Source organism: Electrophorus electricus, chromosome 2 (genome assembly GCF_013358815.1).
Source record: "Electrophorus electricus isolate fEleEle1 chromosome 2, fEleEle1.pri, whole genome shotgun sequence".
NCBI classification, from domain to species: domain Eukaryota; kingdom Metazoa; phylum Chordata; class Actinopteri; order Gymnotiformes; family Gymnotidae; genus Electrophorus; species Electrophorus electricus.
Window position 1 is genome coordinate 10,085,634 of NC_049536.1, and position 20,265 is coordinate 10,105,898.

General features: G+C 39.8%; 4 protein-coding genes across 16 annotated transcripts in view; 2 read left to right on the forward strand and 2 right to left on the reverse strand.

Annotated features, from left to right (window-relative positions):
• Positions 1-2,887, forward strand: part of LOC113583577 (neogenin) — a 70,131-nt gene extending 67,244 nt beyond the window's left edge. For 11 of the 12 annotated variants that reach the window (XM_027019973.2, XM_027019980.2, XM_027019975.2 and 8 more), the window contains 2 exons: positions 398-519; positions 996-2,887. In XM_027019973.2, coding sequence (XP_026875774.2) covers positions 398-519; positions 996-1,079 — 206 coding nt within the window. In that variant the 3' untranslated portion in view covers positions 1,080-2,887. Of the gene's footprint in view, positions 1-397; positions 520-790 lie in introns of all 12 variants that reach the window. The other variant, XM_035523842.1, reaches the window with a different exon arrangement.
• A 280-nt stretch (positions 2,888-3,167) lies between these two features.
• Positions 3,168-12,342, reverse strand: scamp2 (secretory carrier membrane protein 2). The gene is made up of 9 exons (XM_027019987.2): positions 12,196-12,342; positions 8,340-8,411; positions 7,963-8,049; positions 7,575-7,689; positions 7,317-7,445; positions 6,983-7,142; positions 6,682-6,783; positions 5,368-5,485; positions 3,168-5,182 (listed from the first exon to the last, which is right to left on the reverse strand). Exons 1-9 carry the CDS (start codon positions 12,250-12,252, stop codon positions 5,036-5,038), a joined length of 987 nt encoding a protein of 328 aa, XP_026875788.2. The 5' UTR covers positions 12,253-12,342; the 3' UTR covers positions 3,168-5,035.
• mpi (mannose phosphate isomerase) lies at positions 7,791-17,726 on the forward strand. Of its 2 annotated transcripts, none has more exons than XM_027019986.2 (8): positions 7,791-7,811; positions 13,068-13,195; positions 14,044-14,244; positions 14,419-14,560; positions 14,711-14,890; positions 15,079-15,252; positions 15,382-15,590; positions 16,037-17,726. In XM_027019986.2, the coding sequence occupies exons 2-8, from the start codon at positions 13,112-13,114 to the stop codon at positions 16,250-16,252; spliced, it is 1,206 nt and encodes a 401-aa protein (XP_026875787.1). In that variant the 5' UTR covers positions 7,791-7,811; positions 13,068-13,111; the 3' UTR covers positions 16,253-17,726. The 2 variants fall into 2 exon arrangements, with proteins under 2 accessions (XP_026875787.1, XP_026875786.1); XM_027019985.2 differs by lacking the exon at positions 7,791-7,811 and adding an exon at positions 12,695-12,733.
• Positions 17,727-17,823: 97 nt separating this feature from the next.
• On the reverse strand, positions 17,824-19,212 carry trex4 (three prime repair exonuclease 4). Its single transcript, XM_035523844.1, has 2 exons — positions 18,974-19,212; positions 17,824-18,889 (listed from the first exon to the last, which is right to left on the reverse strand). Exons 1-2 carry the CDS (start codon positions 19,035-19,037, stop codon positions 18,243-18,245), a joined length of 711 nt encoding a protein of 236 aa, XP_035379737.1. The 5' UTR covers positions 19,038-19,212; the 3' UTR covers positions 17,824-18,242.
• Between the last annotated feature and the right edge of the window lie 1,053 nt (positions 19,213-20,265).

Consider the following 20,265-nt stretch of genomic DNA (forward strand, 5'->3'; position numbering starts at 1 on the left):
TCTCCATGGCTTCTGCTCCATCTATATCTCTGCAGATGCTCACTTTCCCACACTAAGCTCGTGAGCTTATGATTTATGTTGTGGTGGTGGTGTTTTTCTTTTAGTCTGGATGTCTGCTCCTTCACATATCTCAAATGTTGAAATCCAACCACTCATAGTACTCAAGAGGTCATGTGGACAGAGCATTGGTGTGACTTCTTCACATCTGAAATTACATCTGAATTTGTAGATAGTGAGCATGAATGAAGGCTCTGTCTATCTTTAACAATCAATGGTTTTACGACAAGTATTTGTTCATTATTTATTTTCTGATGAGGTGATAATCCTCCTCCTCCTCCTCCTCATCATCCTCCTCATCATGCAACTCGAACTGCCTTGGTTATGATGGCCGTTTTAGTTCCTGGCGTGAAGACGGCATCTATTGGTACTCTGGGCAGAGCCCGGGCTCCAGTAGCAGTGACTGTGCCCAGCGCCCCTGACTCAGCAGAAACCAGCAAGATGCTGCCAACGAAAGAGACAGTGAGTTTACCGCTGACACATCCTCACTTAGCGCATGGGTCAGGCTGTAAGTCGCATCTTTACATGCTGGTTGTAAACGGCTCTCTTTGTCCCCTGCTCCCTTTTGTCTCCTTCACATAAACTTGTTTCCTGGCTTAATTCAAATTGCATTTACTGAATCTAACACACATGAACAATAACCAAAAAAAATGGTGTTTTGGTATCTATTTGCATCTCATTGGCACGCCTGTATTTTATATTTTTGACTTCCTCCCTCTCACCGGCGGTGCAGTGTATCACACGGCTTTGAAGCCCTCGTTAAGCTTCCTGTTTACTTGGTCACATGTCTACCTCCATATCAACTCCTCTACCAACATGTTAATCACTTGCTTCCCATCTCCCTCTTCCTTTACACCTTCCCACCTTTCTTTGTTTCGTCCCAACTCATCTCCCTGGCTGTAACTCTAACCCGGCCTCACCCTGCATGGCTCTCTAAGGCCTACGAGACAGACGAGCTGTCTGAGGAAATGGCTCATTTGGAGGGCTTGATGAAGGACCTGAATGCCATCACCACAGCCTGATATCACCGAGCTCCCGCTGGACCTGGAGCCCCGTGCTGGACTCAGAGCCTAGCTAGCTCACCCTGGATGGTCTCAGGAAGGGCCCAGCTGTTTTCCATACTGACTGATCGCAGTTCATTTTAGGCTGAGTGCTTAGGGACTGACCAGCCTCAGCAGACGTTTGTTTCTGCATTTTGCTTGGATCGAAGGGCAAAGAAAGGGCTGCAAAGGGAAGCATTCCACTGACCACCATTTTCAAAGAAGAATTCAGAGGAAACTGGACACTTTTTTTGTTTAAGTGCTGTAGTTTTTGGATATCATAAATATTGCATTTTTTTTCATTTTGTACATGTACATGCACACAATGTATAATCATTTTTCTTTTGTTTATGTACTCAGTCATAAATTTATGCATACCATTGGGAATGTGTGGGTGTATTTATATTGACTCATTTAAAGTAGCTGTGGTTCTGTTTACATATCCATGTAAAAAGAGCAAATGTGGACACTGACTTTGGTTCCAAATGGTTATATAGTTTAAAATGTCTGCTTTTAGCTCTTCACTGAAGAATTTTGTTCATTTCTGGTGGTCTAAAGAAATGTAATGCTATGACATGCGTTCTTTCCGAGGGAGACTTACAACTACAACTATGAATATGCATCATAAGGAGTATTACAGGCAAGTACGTATAGTTTGTGGATGTACAAAGACAACTATGGACCCCAAAAGCTATTTTTGCTACCAATTACAATCCCTCTGAGATGTTAAAATCAGCATGTCAACAATGCTGTAGTTATGTGGTGCTTACCATATGGAGACCTAAGACTTTTGGGACGGCCTCTGGTCTTCACAAGAGCGTCACCTTTCATACCTCATGGGCTCACAGTTAGGCTAGCAGATCAGCACAACAGCCATGTCTTACTTCTTCTGTCTGAGCTGGATACACCAGATAAAGCTGTCCACGGTCTTACCCTGTGCCCTTTGACCTGAAGGAGATCCCAGTACAGGGACTGATTCTTTGAACTTTTAAGATTTTGACCTTTGTACACTTCCAAAAAAAACCACACTTTTTATATTAAAGCTGTTGGTTGTTTTTTATAAAAATAAATGTACACATTCTCCATGTAAATGATGAGCTGTGCAAGGCTTAATATGTTCATGATTCTCAAATATGTTCCACCACTCCTTCCAAAGAAAGAAAAAAAAAAAGAAATCTGCAATGCTGGTTGCATTACACATGTACAGTATCTCATACAAATGAATGTTAATGTGACTAAGAAGTTCTGCTAATTAATAAAGTCAATGTTTATAAATGTGTTTGATGGTGGGGTGGGGTGGTCAGATACTGAGCCCTTAGAATGAAGGGTGCACAGTGAAACCTTCATTTGCACTTTTTATATGGATTTAAAAAGGGGCAAATGCCATGTTAAATATGAAACTATTTTATGTAACAATGCAGCAGGTCTTATAAATACTACCATTTGATTTGGTGTTTTACAGGCTTGTGTGTTATTGGTTGATGGGTCATACTGCTTGTACACCAACGTTTTTTGTTTCTGCTATTGTAGAATGATTTGGAAATTCAAATGGAAAACCATGTTCCAGCCTGGTTTTTCAATACATTTCTGTATTTCATCTTCCAAGTTTACAAATTTTTTGTAATTCCCCAAAACATTTCCCTCAAATACAAATACAGTGGCTTCAGAAACTATTCAGACCTCTTTTGTTGCACATAGTTTTTACACACCAGTCCACACCCATAATGAGGAAAGGAAAATGCTTTTATAGAGTTGTCAATAAAATAAAATAAAATAAATAATTCACAAAAGTATTCAGACCTTTTATTCAATACTTTATAGCAGCGCCTTTGACAGCACAGCTGTGTCCCCTCTTGGATCAGCCTCTACAAGCCTTTACATTCTATATGACAGATCTTCTCATGCTTCATCAGATTGGATGGTAAACATCTGAACTGCCATTTTACCACAGGGATGGTATTAGCCAGGTGATGTGCACTGCCTGTAGTTCATCATAGTGCTTGCTGTTCTGTGTAATTCTAATCAGATCAGAGAATCTTCTCCTACATTGCCAGAGCCCTTTATCTGTTGTTTATTCAACTCCAAGCAGGCACTTGGTATGCTTTTTACTCAAACAATGGATTCTGTATTTCCACTCTGCCATAAGGGCCTTCATTATGGCGTACTGCAGAGATGGATGAGCCATATGCGAGATTCTCATCTCTGTACAGGGAGCTCTTTGGAACTCAAAGTGACCACTGGGTTCTTTATCTTTCTGACCAAGACCCTCCTTGTCAAGATGTCTAGTTTGGCTGGACGTCCAGCACTAAGAAGATTCAAGGTTGTGCTAAGTTTCTTCCATTTAAAAATTGTGGTCAGTGGTCCTGGGAACACACTGAGCCTTAGATAATGTTATATTCAAGCCCTGATCTATGCCTTGTCACAATTTAATCACAGAGAGCCCCCATACAGTTTCTTGGACGCCATGGCTTGGTTTATGTCCCGTAACTTGTGGGCCTTTATAGACTCAGGTGTGTGTTTTTCCAAACTATGTCCAATCAATACAAATTGCAAAAGGTGGACTTCATTCTAGACATGCCTCAGGGGTAATTAAAGCAAACAGGCTGTATCTGATTAAAGGTTGTAGCAAAGTATCAAAGAGACCTTTGTGAATAAGAGATTAGTTTTGGATTTTTAGTTCCTTTTTGAAATTTGCAACATAGTGAGTAACAAGTAAAGGGGTCTGAATATGTTCTGAGTCAACAGTACATTTAGGAGTGAATACATGCACTTATGAGATCACAGGAATAATGTGCACGGGGTTGTTCTTATAAAACCCAAACACTTGTTTTTGAAAAAGAGACAAATAGTTAATCAAAATGTTTAATTTGCTTTAACACTATATTCAACAAATATTCTTAAGGATAAAACATGGATTTCTAAATTCACATGCATGTTGATTCATTTCATAAAAATGTATACATTTGCTGCTTTCCATAAGGTGCAAAAATCCCCTATAATTTCTTTAGAAACTAGCGAAAATATTGAACTAGTTAAATATGCTAACACTATTTTTGAGATGTATAATTAAATCTATAAGGCCACTGTTAATCAGTTATTTAAATATTTTTAGATCATATTTCTATGCAAGTCTGGCTTTGGACATCTTTGGGTTATCCTTGAACCAGAAGGGATATGTCAGAGGGCAAAATGTTTTTAGCTGAAATTTAGCTAAAGATCAGGGTTGACTCTAGCTTTTGTCTTATGAACTCATGCTTCTCTTGAGAAAACCTTCACTACCAGACCATAATTTTTATGCATCAATTCCTTCATAAAATTTGGCAAGGAAATAAATATAGCCATGTTTTAGCCCCTTCAGTATTTAACCATTTATGGCACTATGGCAAAATCAGAATGAAAAAAAGTACAATTTAAAAAAATTATTGAAATCACAAGGCACGTCATTAGTCTACTGTTTGTAGATGTAAACTATATTTAGTTTAATACATGATTATTTAATAGCTAAATGTGAATAGATCTAAATTCACATTCAGTGGACATCATATTAGGGAAAGTTGAATTTTGTTCATTGTCATTTGTAAATTGATATTGACAATTCTCCCATACCTTCTCTGGTGTGGGTTAACCTCAAACTAGTTTATATACAGCATAAGCAAATTCCAACAAGCTACCAAAAATGCCCAGAAATACAAAGCATACATACAAATATACAGACATCATTGAGCATTTTAACTTCATACCTTCAGTTTCACATGAAAGCTGATGTGAACACCAAAAGTAGTGCCTCTGCAGTCCAAAGGCCAAAGCCTGATGGGATCTCTCAGCCTAAGCAGGCAGGTGGCACCATGCAGGAGCTTGGGCTGGTGGAAGCCACAGAGCAGAGACGGCTTGTGCCGGTCTCAGCCAAGCTTGGCCGTGAGCGAGGGTTGCTGTTGGGTCTAGTTCCTCTGGAAGGAGCTCTGGGCAGCCGAGGTAGCGGCACCGGCAGCTGCGTTCTGGAAGGCTCGGTTGGTGAGCACGCCCTGGGAAAACTCCTGCTGCGCTTTTTGGAAGCTGGCTCCGGTGCGCCGGTAGTGAGAGTGAACCTGGAAACAGCACGGTACCAACAAGCCACAGACTGTGAAAAGGCCACAGGATATTTTACCACTGAAATTCTCTTCACGATAAAGTTACATAAAAAGAAAACTAATTACTGAGGGCCATACACAGAAAGAATATACACAGAAACCATTTGTTCTGTCTGCTCAAAAATGGGGGGGGAGACACATACCATTTTAAGTAGGAAGACTGACAACACAGCACAGATGGTGAAAAAAACGGCGACCACCATCATTATGGCAGCCACTGGCAGGTTTGTACCGACGATGGCGACGGCTGCAATCCATCCACTGTGAACCAATGGAGGAGGATCAATCCAACAAGACCACCTACCTCAAATACATGACTAACAGTGTGAAGAGAAATGGAAACAGGAGTAGGAAAGAGATGCAACAGAGAGCAGAGGAAGAGCAAACTAACAACTGACCACGCACCAACCATGACAGCAGTGAGGAAAGGCCCAAGGGGAGTCCAAGAGCCAGCATTTCCAGCTGCGCCACAGCAAAAAAAAAAAGAAGCAAAAAGCAAAAAGAGTGGCCAGAGCAAGGAAGCAAAAGCCATTTTCAGTATCATTAAAAACTAATAACTAATACAGAGCACTGAAAGACTGCACTTGCACATGAACTGTTCAGCTAGATACAGTTTCCAATTGTAAATATCTCTCCAGCACCCAATCACCAGGGTGTAACGAAGGCAGCCACGCTACCCTGGACTCAAACTCAGGACTGACAGAAGGTAAACGTGAGCTCTGACCATTGGACCAAAGAGCTAGCTCCCTGGCACAGCAGCCAGAGCACCCGTTTAACTTTAGTGAGTAAAGGACTCCCCTTGAGAGGCTTACGGACCCCGTCACAATGCCTTCACCTCCGGGGAACATCCCCTGTCCACTTGTCCCTCCACACACAACTGCCCTTTCCATCAGGGTTATGCCCGTGCCCCTCATCAGGGGTCCTCAAACTGGACTACAACATTCCTCACAGCAGGCGAGGGTTCATCAACCTGGGGCACGCTTCCAATGGCTTTACCGCCATCCCACTTCTGACACCATATGTAACGAAGTCTGCCTTCAGCCTTTGTTACACACGTGTTGCCTAGTTGTCTACTTATGCATCATTTGGTGGATTATGATGACTAGATGCAATTTTCTCTCTCCACATATCAGCATCTTGGATGTTCACAACAGTACTCCTGTCTGTGATACTATTGAGAAAGACTCCTATATTCAAATAACTTCTAATAGAAATGCATTGTGTGTGTGTGCACACTGAGTTCAGATGTTCCTGCTGAAAACTGCAATGTCATTCTTCATGCATGGTTTAGGTCAACTAGCCCCATTCTAATTATCTGTAAAACATGTGCAAATATTTTAATGTTGAACACTTCAGGTGGTTCCACGTCTCTGAATAGGGAACCACGCCTATCCATGGAGCAGTCTGACAGAAATCTCAAGAAGTAGAAAAACTGGAATGGGCTGTAATGTGCTCACCTGTTTCCCCATTGGGGTATGCCAACACACTGAATGACAGAGATCACCACTTGGGCAAAAAAGATGAAGAAGAATGTAAAAAAACTGAAGGAGCTATCAGTCCTAAAACAGACAACAAAATGCATGTTATTTAAATGTTTTATATTTGTCTATCTATCTATTTATATTGCTGCCAAATGGAATTAGCTTCCTAAGATAGCTGTGTATTGACTACAGCGTGTTAACATAAAACAGGTCAAATGAATATTACATCTACAGAACATTTCATACACTGTCTTAAGATTTAATTCGACACACTCACTTGAAAGCCTTGTAGATTTGGCGGTACCAGCAGAGGAAGGAGCAGGGAGTGAAGAGGATAAACCACAGGATAGAAAGGCCAAAATCCACTCCAGACTTGGTGTTTACCGTGAAACATGCCAGACACGCCAGCACGTTTAAGAACAGAGTCACACAATACACTGGGAGACGCAGTGTGTCAAAAGAGGCAATCCAAAGAGAGAAAATAAAAGGGAGAAACAGAAGATCAGGCCACGTTTGTTCATCTTCACAGTATTCAAAAAGAGCTACATGCCTTAACACTTAACCACCCTACAGTCAATGAAAATTATGTTTGGTTTGGCTGTGAAACATACACATCCACAGGTAATACATCATTTTGCAGATCCTCTGATGTTCTAGTGGGATTTCCTCAGAGAAGTCCTGGTAGAAGCATGGTTTTATGGGAAAGCGTTTGGGCAATGGAGGCCAGTTGTTCTCTTTGCCTGCAGAAACAAAATTCTAATATGGTCAAATTACACAACAGAGGGGTACCTCAAGCACTAGCCTTCATTTCTTGTTTATTCATGTGGGGATCGAGCACAGTTCTGCACATGCATGTCTCCACACCGTACCTGTAGGCGCCCCCCTGTTCTGCAGCTCCTGCTCACGTCGCTCCAGCTCTGCTGCCTTCCTCTCCAGCTCCTCCTGTTGCCTTAGCAGGTTCGCCTGGGCTGCAGCAGCAGCTGCCTGCAGGAGACGCACAGCATCAGCCTATCGCTCATGACGCAGAAGACGCACAGTGGCAGCCTGGCACTCAGGATGGACATACACCATGGCGGCATATCAGCCAGAAGGGCATTACTCTTCAGGTAACGGCAGGTGGCGGAGCACTGTAGCTGTGGGCTAGCTGCTGTTGAATTTTAATATGTGGATTGTCCATGTTGCTAAAAGCGTGCTGTTGGTTTGGCTTGAGACATGTTGGCACTGCAGGTTGTGCATGTGCATGTGTGCGATGCTGACCTGAGGGCTAGGGTCCACTGAGGGCTGCAGCACAGCTGGTTGGGAGGGTGCAGCAGATGCGGGGATGGTGGTGCCTGTCAAAGCACCCTGCGCAGGGAGACATAGACAGTGTTCTCCAGAGCACGTAGACACAGCTGCCTGATCGACTCAATTTCAGATGCTAAGTAATATTAGCCACGAGAACAGCTTAGCACCATTACATGCCTTTAGCAGATGCTCTTTTGGGAATACATACATTTTAGACATTCCTTCATGAATGCCAAACCACATCCATCCTAGGTATGAAAGCCTAGACCATTAATGAAATTTACTATGCAAACAGTACCCTACACCAAGGCATCGCTTATATGTACCCCTTGTGCTGTGGAAGAACTTACTGAGTCAGTGCCAGAGAACGGGTTGTACTGCTGATCCACTCCAGAGTGGGTTACCTGGGTGACAGAGGGATCCTGGAAGACACCAACATAAATTCTGTTGTTTAGTATACTGCAACTCTTTTGCCCAAAGAATCTTACAGCTTACAACAGTCAAAGTTCAATAAACAAACACCAGAGTGCTACAAAATCAAAATGCTTGCACTGTGGATGTGATGTATCCACAAAACAACTGAACTGAATGAAAATACAACCAGTAATCATCAACATCACTCAATAATACACACATTAATATACTGTAAATGATTAATATTGAGACGTCCTTGCTCACCAGTACTCCTGTACTTTAATAATAATGGCTGGAATGAAATGGTCAAGTGTAGTGGCATTACAGTGATACGGAAAGGTGCAGTTAATGTCTACTAATGCAGAAGATGAAAAACAGTGGTGATGACCAGAAAAGTGAATCGATCACTGTATGTAAAGGTCAGCTTGGCCTACATGTAAAAATGAAGTGTCTTCCTTCAGGTGAAAATGTCTTCCTTCAGTTCCTTCAGCTGCAAATTATACAAATGCATGTGGCAATGTTGCACATTTTTAAAAGTAAAGGGGAAAAGTTAGAGCTCTTCAGGACATTATTTCAAGGGGGAAAAACCATAAAACACATCTACATTCAGGCTACATCTTACTCATGTCACCTGATACAGCTTTCAGAATGAGTCATGTCAGATAGCACCTGCTGGTATTCCCGCACTCTTGTAGATGTGTTCACATTAGCCCTGACATGACCAAACACAAGCCACTTTCACACAGCAAGACAGCATCCAGTTTTATATACATGCTGTACCAATCATGCTGAGCTCCATTCATTTTTCTAGCCTTTTCAACACAAGTTTTACGTTCTGAAGCCAGCACCTTGTACACGATTTAATAAAAATAGACTAAAAAGGTTCCCTGTTTAAACTTTAGGACTAAGTACATTTGCATGGCTCTACCTTGGCTAAAATTTCCAGACAAAACTGAGAGTAAAAAGGACCAGCTTTCATTTCTTGCCGGTCACCGAGTGATAATTTTACTGGAGTTCCTGATTTAACTAAAATGCTAGTCTATTGATTCTATAATCCCAATTTAGATTTACTCACACCTTGAAAGTAAACATGTTCCAATCACATAACAGAGAAAAGAGGCGTGTTCCCTTTCTAAAGCAGATGTTCCAGTACATATGTGTAGTTGTAAAGAAAGGTTTGTGAATCCTTTGGAATTATCAGGATTTCTACATGAATGGCTCCTATCTGCACTCCAGATCATAAAAATAAAGTAAGAGATAAACAACACTCCCCGCATTTTACACGGTTGTATCTTTTTTTAAAACAAAAAGCTTCACCATCAGTCACGGCTAGAAAAACTATGGGAGCGTCTAAGATGACCTTAAAAAGAGGGTGATATGAGTCAGATGTAGCAGTTACATCTCTTCAGGTATGGAAGAGATCTTCCCTGCCATAACAAGAAAAGAATAAGCTGTTAAGAACAAGCGCAGTACCTTCTGTCACAAAAGGATATCTAAAGACTTGGCCCTCCACACTCAGACAAAGTTTTAACATGGAACAACTTCAGCACTATTACTAACCTCCCTTGAGTAGTCATCCTATAAAAAGGACAAGAGGTCAAAGTAGTGTCTTCAGTGTAAGGTTCGGCAAGCGGTCCATGGCACTCGTGGTAAAATGTTGCCTAGACAGATGAACTCTTAGCTCATGTTTCAACCTATTGGTAATGTTTATGTTGGGTGGAAACAAACACTATGACCAATAAAAGCCCCTCATCTCTGCTGTGAAGCATAGTGGTGGTGGGAGTAAACTGGTGTGGGGCAACTTTGCTGCATGACAGCTAGCTTACAATCAAATGATTCCAAGATGACTCATGAAATTCTACATGTAACTGTATCAAAACACAAGAGTAAATTAATAACAAACCAAAACTAGGGGCTGACCGATTAATCGGTTTTCCGCTTAAATCCCATTTTGAGAAAATCAGAATCAGCCAATTTTTTCCCTGCCATTGGTAAGTTTTTTTGTTTGTTTGTTTGTTTTAAACAAAAGTTTAGTTTTTGGATTACCTGTTTTTTTTTTTTTTTGTTGATGCATTTTTTAAATCAATATTATTTTGTATTATTTTATTTCAGACAGACCTACTTAACCACACAGACGATAAACACTGTTAAATAAATGTTCATTTAAAGTTCAACAATTTTGCATTTCATTTGTTTCTATTATTAAAATGTAGTATTGTACACGATGCAAAAAAACAACAACAACAACAAAAAAAAAAAACAGCCAAAAACCTAGCAAAAACATGGTTACACATCTCAGTCAACCTGCAACCAAAACAGACTCGGGCTCTTTCAAAATAATTTTTTAAGTATCCATTTCATATTCATGACTTTGACCCCAGTGAAATGCAGGCATGAGCTAAAACAGGCTATGCAAGAAGGACATCATAAAAATAGGCAAATTAAGTAAAGTTTTCCATAAACCATGTCAAAAACTGGATATTCTGGAAGAAAGGTTCTTCTTAATATCCTACAGAAAGGTAACCTTAAAACTGGAGAGTTCTGAAGTTTTTTTGCTATGTAAAAGTGGTAATAACATTTAATACTGAAAAGAGAAAAAATGTTTTTCCTTCTTATCAGTTTAGTGCAGACATTCTGTAACGCTATGATGCATCATGTAGCATTTTATGTACTTATAGAGATGGGCACACTTTAACCTGTAAGGTCAACTCCTCATCTGTCCTTGCAAGTAAAGCAATAACACAGAGACACACATCACACAGATGTGTGGAAACATACATTAAAAATTTATAATTGGAGAGTAAAAAGTATAGCAGCTATTTAGGTGAATCTATAGAGTAGGTGTACCTAATAAAGTGACTCCTGAGTTTATGTAGCTACGTTGATACTGGATCAACCAGGGCTGTGTCAGTACAACCAGAGCATTTCCTGTGGTGTATAAATATGCCAATTCATGCAAATGTTACTGACCATTCTTCTAGGATGCACCTGGATTAATAATAGACTAAAGTGGAGAGTAGCCGCCAGCCTCCTACTATTGTTTATAGTACAATATTCTTCTGCACTAGTGGTCGGTGAAAGACGAAAACTACATCACTTCCAGATTTCGTGAAGCAATTCATGTTGCTAATTCTTTAGCATTAAGTGTGTATCATGAATAATTTCTCAAAGAATAACTTTAAGAACCCTGATATGAATAAGCATCAGTATCGGATAATCACAGCTGATGTCTCTGTCCTATAACGTTAAAGGGTGTAGAGGTTTTACCCTCAGTATTACTATATGGAAGAACTAACGTTTCACGATATTTTCACGTGCCTATACCGTCAAATAACTGAGTGCATTGCGTAGAAAACCTGCCGGTTTCGTCCCGGAATAGCTTGACGTTTAGACGTGAAGGCCTGGAACATTTAGCAAATAAAAAGACAGCGCAAATGTATTGTACACTACCCGAAAGAAAAGGGTTTTTACATAAATAACTACGCTCAGAGAGCGACATACTAAGTGAATTGCATTTTTATGTAATTGGGCGCCTTTATAAGATGACAATGACAGGTGGGTGGTGTATTATTTTCGAGCAACAAGCGAAACAATATTGCATGAACTTCTTTACACAATGTCCAACCCTTCTTTAAAGTAAAGAGTTATTGGCTACGGTGATGTCAGTCATGACGCATCGCCAACCGATCTGAGCCTTACCCTGTTAGCTAATGGTTTCCTGTTAAATATTTCTCAAACCATGTCTGTAAAGAAAATTACGAAGCTTTGCCTTAAGAGACGCCGAGGTCTTACCTGAAAAGGATTTATGTCTACCGGATTTTCAAAAGGGTTACTGTCGAAACCTGACATCCTGATTAAGTTTATGCAAACGCGAATAAACAGTCCTTCTTGAGTGGTAGACGCCTGGACAGCTTTACTTACTTCCGTAGTTATTAAGTGTAGCGCATGCGTTTTAACGTGAGGATTACGTCACCAGTTTAATGGAGTTTTTTTCAGTTCGATATTATGCTTCTAATGTTTCAAACTATATTATTTTTAAAAACCTATATTTACTTTACAAATAAAGATTATTTAAGATTTTATAATGTGAATATAAATGGAAATTGTCTTCATAAAACTGAATGATTTGGTCGTAACTGTAATCTGGGTTAAGATAAATGCATAAAATCTGATCACTGGAGATTTCTTTTATCAATAATTTTATTTTATTTTATTTTATTTTATTTTATTTTATTTTATTTTATTTGCCTGCATGTTAATGTTTCGGTATCAATTATTTGACGTCACAGCATTGTGACTGTAAACGTTGCAGACATGGAGGAAGTAAAAGGTCAGTTCCATCTACGTTTTCATTGATTTTCATTCATTCTTTTATATTAGTTATAACGCTGGATGCCATAACCATGTGAGGTTAATCACGTCAGCATTATTACCCAAATGTATATGACGCTGGTAATGTGCCATACGAATTGCGCAGTAACCAGTTCGACAGTTCGGTTCTGTCGAACTGTAGATTTGACAATTCGAGCATTTACCTGTCCAATTTGCTGTATAACTCCACAGTCGAAAAGATACAGACAGCTGTGACCTTTGTCGGGAAACAGCGCTTTGCAGTTTATAATAGCTGCAATAAAAAATCAAGGATAAGCCTTTTCTGTCCATAGTGTTTCCGTTATCCTGCGTGGTCCAGAACTATGCCTGGGGAAAGATGGGGCTGGACAGTGAGGTGGCGAAACTTGTCGTTGGTGCAGACCCTCAAGCTGTCATAGATGAGGGCAAGCCGTATGCTGAGGTAACGTGTCTTATCTGTAGCATTTAGCCTTTTGCACTGATGTTCTTTACCGCAACCTTAATTATTATGTCAAAAGTGGTTTCTGGTCATCTTACACTGGCCTTGTCAGGTGATTAATTTAGCTAGATTTTATTAAATATTGTTCCTGGTGCTATGGTGTCACATCTATTCTTATCTTCCTGGCTTTGCATTAGCTCACTAGGTCTATTTTCATTGACAGCCTTCTATGACATGCATGTAATGACATGTAAAGGTCATGAGTCACTCTTTAAATATAATAATCTTTAGGAAGGTCAGTGTAAAGTGTTCTCTTGATTTTTTTCTTAAGTGATCAATTATTACATGATCGAAGTGCCTTGTATGTTTTTACACAGTAATAAATGATACAACGCTTTTTGTACAATGCCTTTGTTTATAGTACAGTCTGTCACAGTGACAGTTTTTGTTTAGGCTCTCTGTTCAAGCACATAGTATTTTAAAATGAAACAATGACTAAGAGGTATAAGTGCAGAATATCAACTTTAATTTAAAGGGTATTTACATCTATATTGTAACCTTATTGCCATTGTAACCCTGAAATGGGCAAGCAGAGAAAAGGGTGAGAGTAGCTATAGAAATTACAACCTTTGTAATAATTGAATGATTAGCTACTTAGTTGGCAGCCAGTTGTTTTTTCATTAGTTCAAGCACAAATTAATTGTTTGTACACTGTTAAGAAGCAAGAATGCCCTGGTGAGTTTATCACTAGTATTATTTGAAGATGTGATTGCAAACAGCAGGAAGAGAAATTATAAATGTTAGAGAAGCATTGTAACAGGTCTGATTTATTTATGTATTTACTTGCTTAGCTTTGGATGGGAACCCACCCAAAAGGTGATGCCCTTATCAAAGACAACAGGATATCTCAAAGAACACTTGGGCAGTGGATCGCAGATTACCCAGGATGCTTGGGGTCAAAAGTCAAAGACACATTCCAGGGACAACTACCCTTCCTCTTTAAAGTCCTGTCTGTCAACACTGCACTGTCTATTCAGGCACACCCCAACAGGGTATGTGGATGAAGGGCATCTGTGAACACAAAGTACTTAAGTACCCTACTTTCTAATATACTATAGCAATACACACTGTACTATAATACAGTGTTCTACTTATTTTAAAGCACTTGGTCTTTGATTTCATTTTTTGAGGTAGTGTTAAATGCTTCTTTTCTTTCTCTTTACCAGGAGCTGGCTGCCAAGCTCCATGCCCAGTTTCCTGAGCACTACCCTGACAACAACCATAAACCTGAGATGGCCATCGCTCTCACACAGTTTGAAGGCCTCTGTGGCTTCCGGCCTGTGGAGGAAATTATTGCCTTTCTGAAAAGTGTGTGAAAAACAGTGATATCTCATAGTGTTATATATATCCTTGCATGGCAGACTACACTGCTAGACTGATGTATGATAAGACTAGTGTGTTTGTATATGTGTGTCATCTCTGTTTGGATTGTGCATGTGACCACATCTGTGTTTTTAGATGTCCCTGAGTTCCATGCTCTAGTAGGGAATGAGCCTGCAGATGAGCTGCACAGCAGCGTGGGTAACCCCGTCCGAGTCTCTCTCGCGCTGAAGAAGTGTTTCAGCAGGATGATGAACTGTGAAAAGAAAGTGTTTGTAGACCAGCTGAACATGCTGGTGAAAAGGGTCTCAGAGGAAGGTAATGAAGGCTTTTTCAGAGATTCCTCTCCGAATGCCTGTACTTTGTTCATTGTCATGCACAACCTTTAACAGCTGTCTTTGAGCATGAATTATCTCCTTTCTTAAGTCATTGTTTATTTCTTCCAAACATGACTGAATATGAAACAAATTTGGTTTTTTGGGGGGGTTTTTTATGTTCTGTCTTAGGAGCTGTAGGGAAAGATACATCAGGCAGTAATGGGGAGATGCTACTTCGCCTCCACTCCCAGTACCCAGGTGACATCGGCTGCTTCTCCATCTACTTCCTGAACCGCATTGTGCTGCAGCCAGGAGAGGCCATGTTTCTGGGAGCCAACGAACCTCATGCCTACCTATCTGGAGGTCAGTTTCCCCTTTCCTCAGCCATAGCAAGATAGTCTAAAGTTCAGTATCACTTTTTGTGTGATAAAATAAGGTTAGTGTGAGAAATACTGAAACTAATTCAATCTGTGTGTAAAATATGTCTTCCAGACTGCATTGAGTGCATGGCCTGTTCGGATAACACGGTCCGTGCCGGACTCACCCCGAAGTACATTGATGTGAACACACTGTGTGAAATGCTAAACTACAGTCCGGCTCCAGCCAGTGCTAAAATCTTCCCTTCGGTTCAGGACCCCTCAGACCCCTGCGTCTACCTGTATGACCCTCCCATACCAGACTTCACTGTCATGAGGATACAGGCAAGTTTTAACAAATTCATACACTTTAACAAGTTACAGTGACTTCCTTAGTAGCAGTAATATGTTTATTAATTCTGACTCAAGTTTATTTACTACACAAATCATTCACTTATTGTGGCACAAGTTTCTGTACTTTGTCATTTGTCACCATGTCTGCACCTTTTGCAGGATTTCTTTTAGAGATGTTTAATTTGTGCTTTCTTGTATGCTTAAACATAGTATTTTAGAATAATACATGGTATATAGGATAAACTAGAGTAAATACAGAATTTACTAGCATATATAACATCAATGGCTGGTATTGTAAGAAAAGCATTCATCACACCCAAACTGAGCAGTTATGGAAGAATCCCAACAACGGTTGTCTACAGTAGGTTCATGTGTTTCAGTGTACTCTGTTAGACTTTAGGTACAGCTGAGAGTTCTGCTGTGCTTCTGCCCTCCAGGTTCCTGCCTCAGTGAGGCAGTATGTAGTGAACCCTCTAGACTGTGCTGGCATCCTGTTGGTGGTTCAGGGGGACGCCTGCGCTGCCTCCGCTGCCGCCCTCTCCGACACTGTGCTGAGCAGGGGCTCTGTGCTCTTCATCTCAGCCAATGAGAGCGTCACACTTAAGGTGACATCATCTGGGATGACAATGTTTCGGGCCTGTTGTCTGCTGTAGGTGAAAGGCTTTCTGTTCCGTGCTTCCATGTTGAGACACATCTCACTACTGATATTAATGTCTGGGATTTGAACCATTAAATGTTGTTCATTGTTGCTTGTTGATCAGAAAATACAAAGGAGCACAAGCATTAAGGATTAGAGGTGGAAAAGTTGAGGTTCAAAAACTCTTGCCACAATTGTGCATCACCCAATTTGTGTCACTGATTAATCTGGTTGCCAATTTTAGCTCATTAGCAAAGCTAAGTGGTTGGAATAAACAGCTGGGCAGGATTTTTACATTTGGAACCTGGACTTTTCACCAGTTGATGATAAACATCTTAATTTTAGCAGACATCATACACATACATACATAAGGAAGAAAGACACACACACACACACACACACCAGCACATATATGGGAACATATTGTGGTGTCTTTTCCTTGTGGTCTTGTCACTTGAATCTTATCAGAGTTTAATTAAGGAAAGATATTTTATTAATGGTGTGTTAGGTGAACTGATAACAAACGATATGCCAGACTATTTCCCTCTTTCCATTAAACTCATGAATGTGTCAATTCTAATGGGTGAGCATGACAAGTCTTCTTTCCAATTAAAAAGCCCCTTTTCCCAAATGTGATATCTAAGCAAGAACAAAAACAAGCATCTCCATTAATTAGGAGTATGAACATTTAACTTTCTCCCTATTAAGATGCCCATGCATGTATTAAAAAAAAACAAACAGGTAAAACTCTGATTTGAGTCAACCCATGTAGAACAACTATTCAGAATTTAGCAATATATACGTGCATGGTTTGTCTACTTTTATATATGTTTGACTATGAAATTAACATTTATGGTTAATTAATGTAAGCAATGTACTTCAAACAGGGTTAATGAGCTGAGTGTGTGGAGAGCTGATAAAGGTTAGGGTCCTTAAGGTCTCCATCATCTGGATTTCACTTTTACCAAGTGAAAACACTACTCACTCTTCAGGGACTTTATTTCATACAACGCTGAAAATCTACTACTCTTTTGGTCAAATTATTGAAATGTATTGACCTTTCTAATTACACCTTTCAGGTGCTAAATATGAGGTTTAACTTTGGTGAAAAAGCAAATAAGTCTGTATGGTTAAAGGTTGCACATTTGCAAACTCTGAATTTTTATTACATGTATCTAAATTTGAGTTGTAACTAATGCTTCCTGTGCACTGATATTCCTCTGCAGCTCAGTTCGTGTGTCTGGCTAGATACTGCTTGCACTAGAGTTATTATCCTGATGTTTGTTTACTGTACATCTTGTGCACTTTTACCTGTGATCAACTGAGGCAAATTGTGTCTCAAATCTACAAACTGGACTTCATATTATTTACATGTGGTTGCTACCTCCAGTGAAGGTTTGGAATGAAGGCATGGATTGGCATTTTTGCATTTGCAGTGGCATGGGTTTGTCAAGGCTGTACGTAAACCATAATAAATTACAGTAGTCATTCTTCTTGTGTCTGTTTCCCTTGCGAACCTTGAGTCTTTCATGGTTATCCCTCACATTGTATTTGTGTTTAACAGCCAGCAAAGCTACTGAATGCAGTCCTATAAAATGTCATGTTAATTACATTTGAAATGATGGGTCAAGCGACCCAGTGACTTACTCCTACTAGGTTCTGTAAGGCAAAACATACATGTAGTTTAAAAAAAAAACAACAACTTTTATTTCAATAAAGGAATTTCATTAAATAAATATTCTTAAAATAGACAAAAATGTGTGTGCAGTTGTGTTCCATATCAACTGCCTTACACTCTTATATCCTGGCAATGCTGGAACAGGAATGGCTTGAATGGCCATATGACTAATTGCTAAAATAACATTCCTTACTCTGCTGAAGGATTAATTGTGTATTTTCAACAATAATACCCCCATTTAACAACTGCAATACAAGGAACTGGTGTTGTATCAAATAAATTGCAACTTCTACACAAGTTGTAGTGCATGAAAACCATTTTCCTTAATTCAGCGAAAGCTCATACGTCTCCCCTGTGATGCAGTTACTTTCATTGCCCTTTGGAAGTGCTCATATAAGGACCCCTGTCCTGGTGGGCTGCCAGGTTTGACAGCATTGGTATTGAGTGAATCCAGACTAAACATATGCTGCTGAATCTGACTGGCTGTGGGTCTGAGGGTCCAGTAAAGCTTCTGCAAGGCTTGTACATCTTCCAAAGCATTGTGGGCCACATAGGAAACACCAAGTATGGTCTTAACTAGAATCTCCTGCTTGAAGCTGTGGATTCCACTGTTCTTGAGAAGCTGGCAGGCCAATGGGAGACTGTCCACAAAACCCGCAATTCCTACCTCGAATGCTGTTTTCAAGCCAAACTCGTCCAAAGCTCTAGCCAACACGAGACAATCAAACCTGCGAATGTTGTGACCAACTAGCAGCGGGCGTCTAAACATACAAAGGAAGGTGATGAAGGACACCAGGGCTTCCCTCAGCGAGTTAGTGAGCATGGGTCTGCGGTGTAGGAAGAGCCGATTCTTACGCACGCTAAAGCCAGTCACCCTGCAGGCCCCACGCTCCATCCTGCAGCGCGGGACCATAAAGAGGTTTAACGTATGACTGCCATTCACTGCCGCCAGCTGAACTATGTCACATGAGGGTCCTAGATGAGAAGGAGGCAATCATTTGGGTACATGTCCAAGAATTTACAATCTGCAAACGGTTTCGTCGCGTTATAAATACATACCAAAACCAGTAGTCTCCAAGTCAAAGAAAACGGTACTGGAAAAACCTGTCGCGCAAGTGTCCATGACCTACAGCACACACTCTCGGTTGTAAAGGAATTGGGTTCTCAGATAAATTTAACGTGAGCAAATGAGAACGAAAAACAAATCACCACTCGATTGGTAAAATCTAAATGGCTTAGCTGATTTGAAAACACTGTGATTTAAAGCTTTTCTTGTTGGCGTTCTTTCTGCCGCCCAGTTCGACTCCTCAGGCAGAATACAATAAAACCAATTCTCAAGTTCTTTCTTTAAATATTTGTAGTTTTACCAATTAAGATGCACGTTTGGCTCCATCCAGTGGTGTGGAGATGTTGTAGAATTTTTTTTTCTTGAGGTGTCCAGGACCCGATTGTACGTAAAAGAGCATGCGCTGATAGTGTGTAGCACTCGCTAATAAATCCAATCTTTTTAATTAATCCAGTCATTTAAAAATTAATAATGCTATAATCAATAATATTACGACTATTAATTAATAATATATTAATTAATCTTATTAATATAATATCTTATTAATTACTCTTATTAATATAATATATTAAAATAATTAATGTAATCATGCAAAATGAAATTCAGATTGAATTTAAAAAATCACATACAGTAAACACAGTAGTCTACATGCATCATGATAATAGCACAGCCAATATTTTCAGTTCAGCAACATATGATGAAACACACAACAAATATTTGCAGTGCACTTTTTATTAATATTTTCCAAGCCTTATTGGATGAGCCTAGTGATATTTAACTTTTATTTTACACTGAATAGAAAGTAAACCACACCAGCTGTAATAATCAACCTACAGTATTCTAAATATACAGTACATTAACAAATTCTGGTTGCAAATTCTGAAGAACGCCCCTGCTTTCTGATTTGTCTAACTTGTCTGATTCTGAAATAATCAATGCAGTCTGTTAAGTTAAGGCACCAAGGACCCAAAGGAAACTACAATTCAAAGCACTAAAAAACAAACAAAAAAAAGTTATCCACAAAAGTAAGGGATATATGCAGCCAAGTGGTCATTATTGTGAAATTAGCCCTGGTGAGGTTTATTAAAATGATAAAAGACAAAATAGTGAAGCATACTGAATTTTGTCCCAGTTTCAGGAAGGATAATTGATATCTTTGAATAACTATATCAAAGTGTATGCCAAAGCAGTTATTTAAGCAAAGTCTTGTTGGTATGGTATATTTCTCTTCATCTTTGCTCTTTCCTCTACTTGGGACTGACATCTCTATTTTCCACATTGGAAT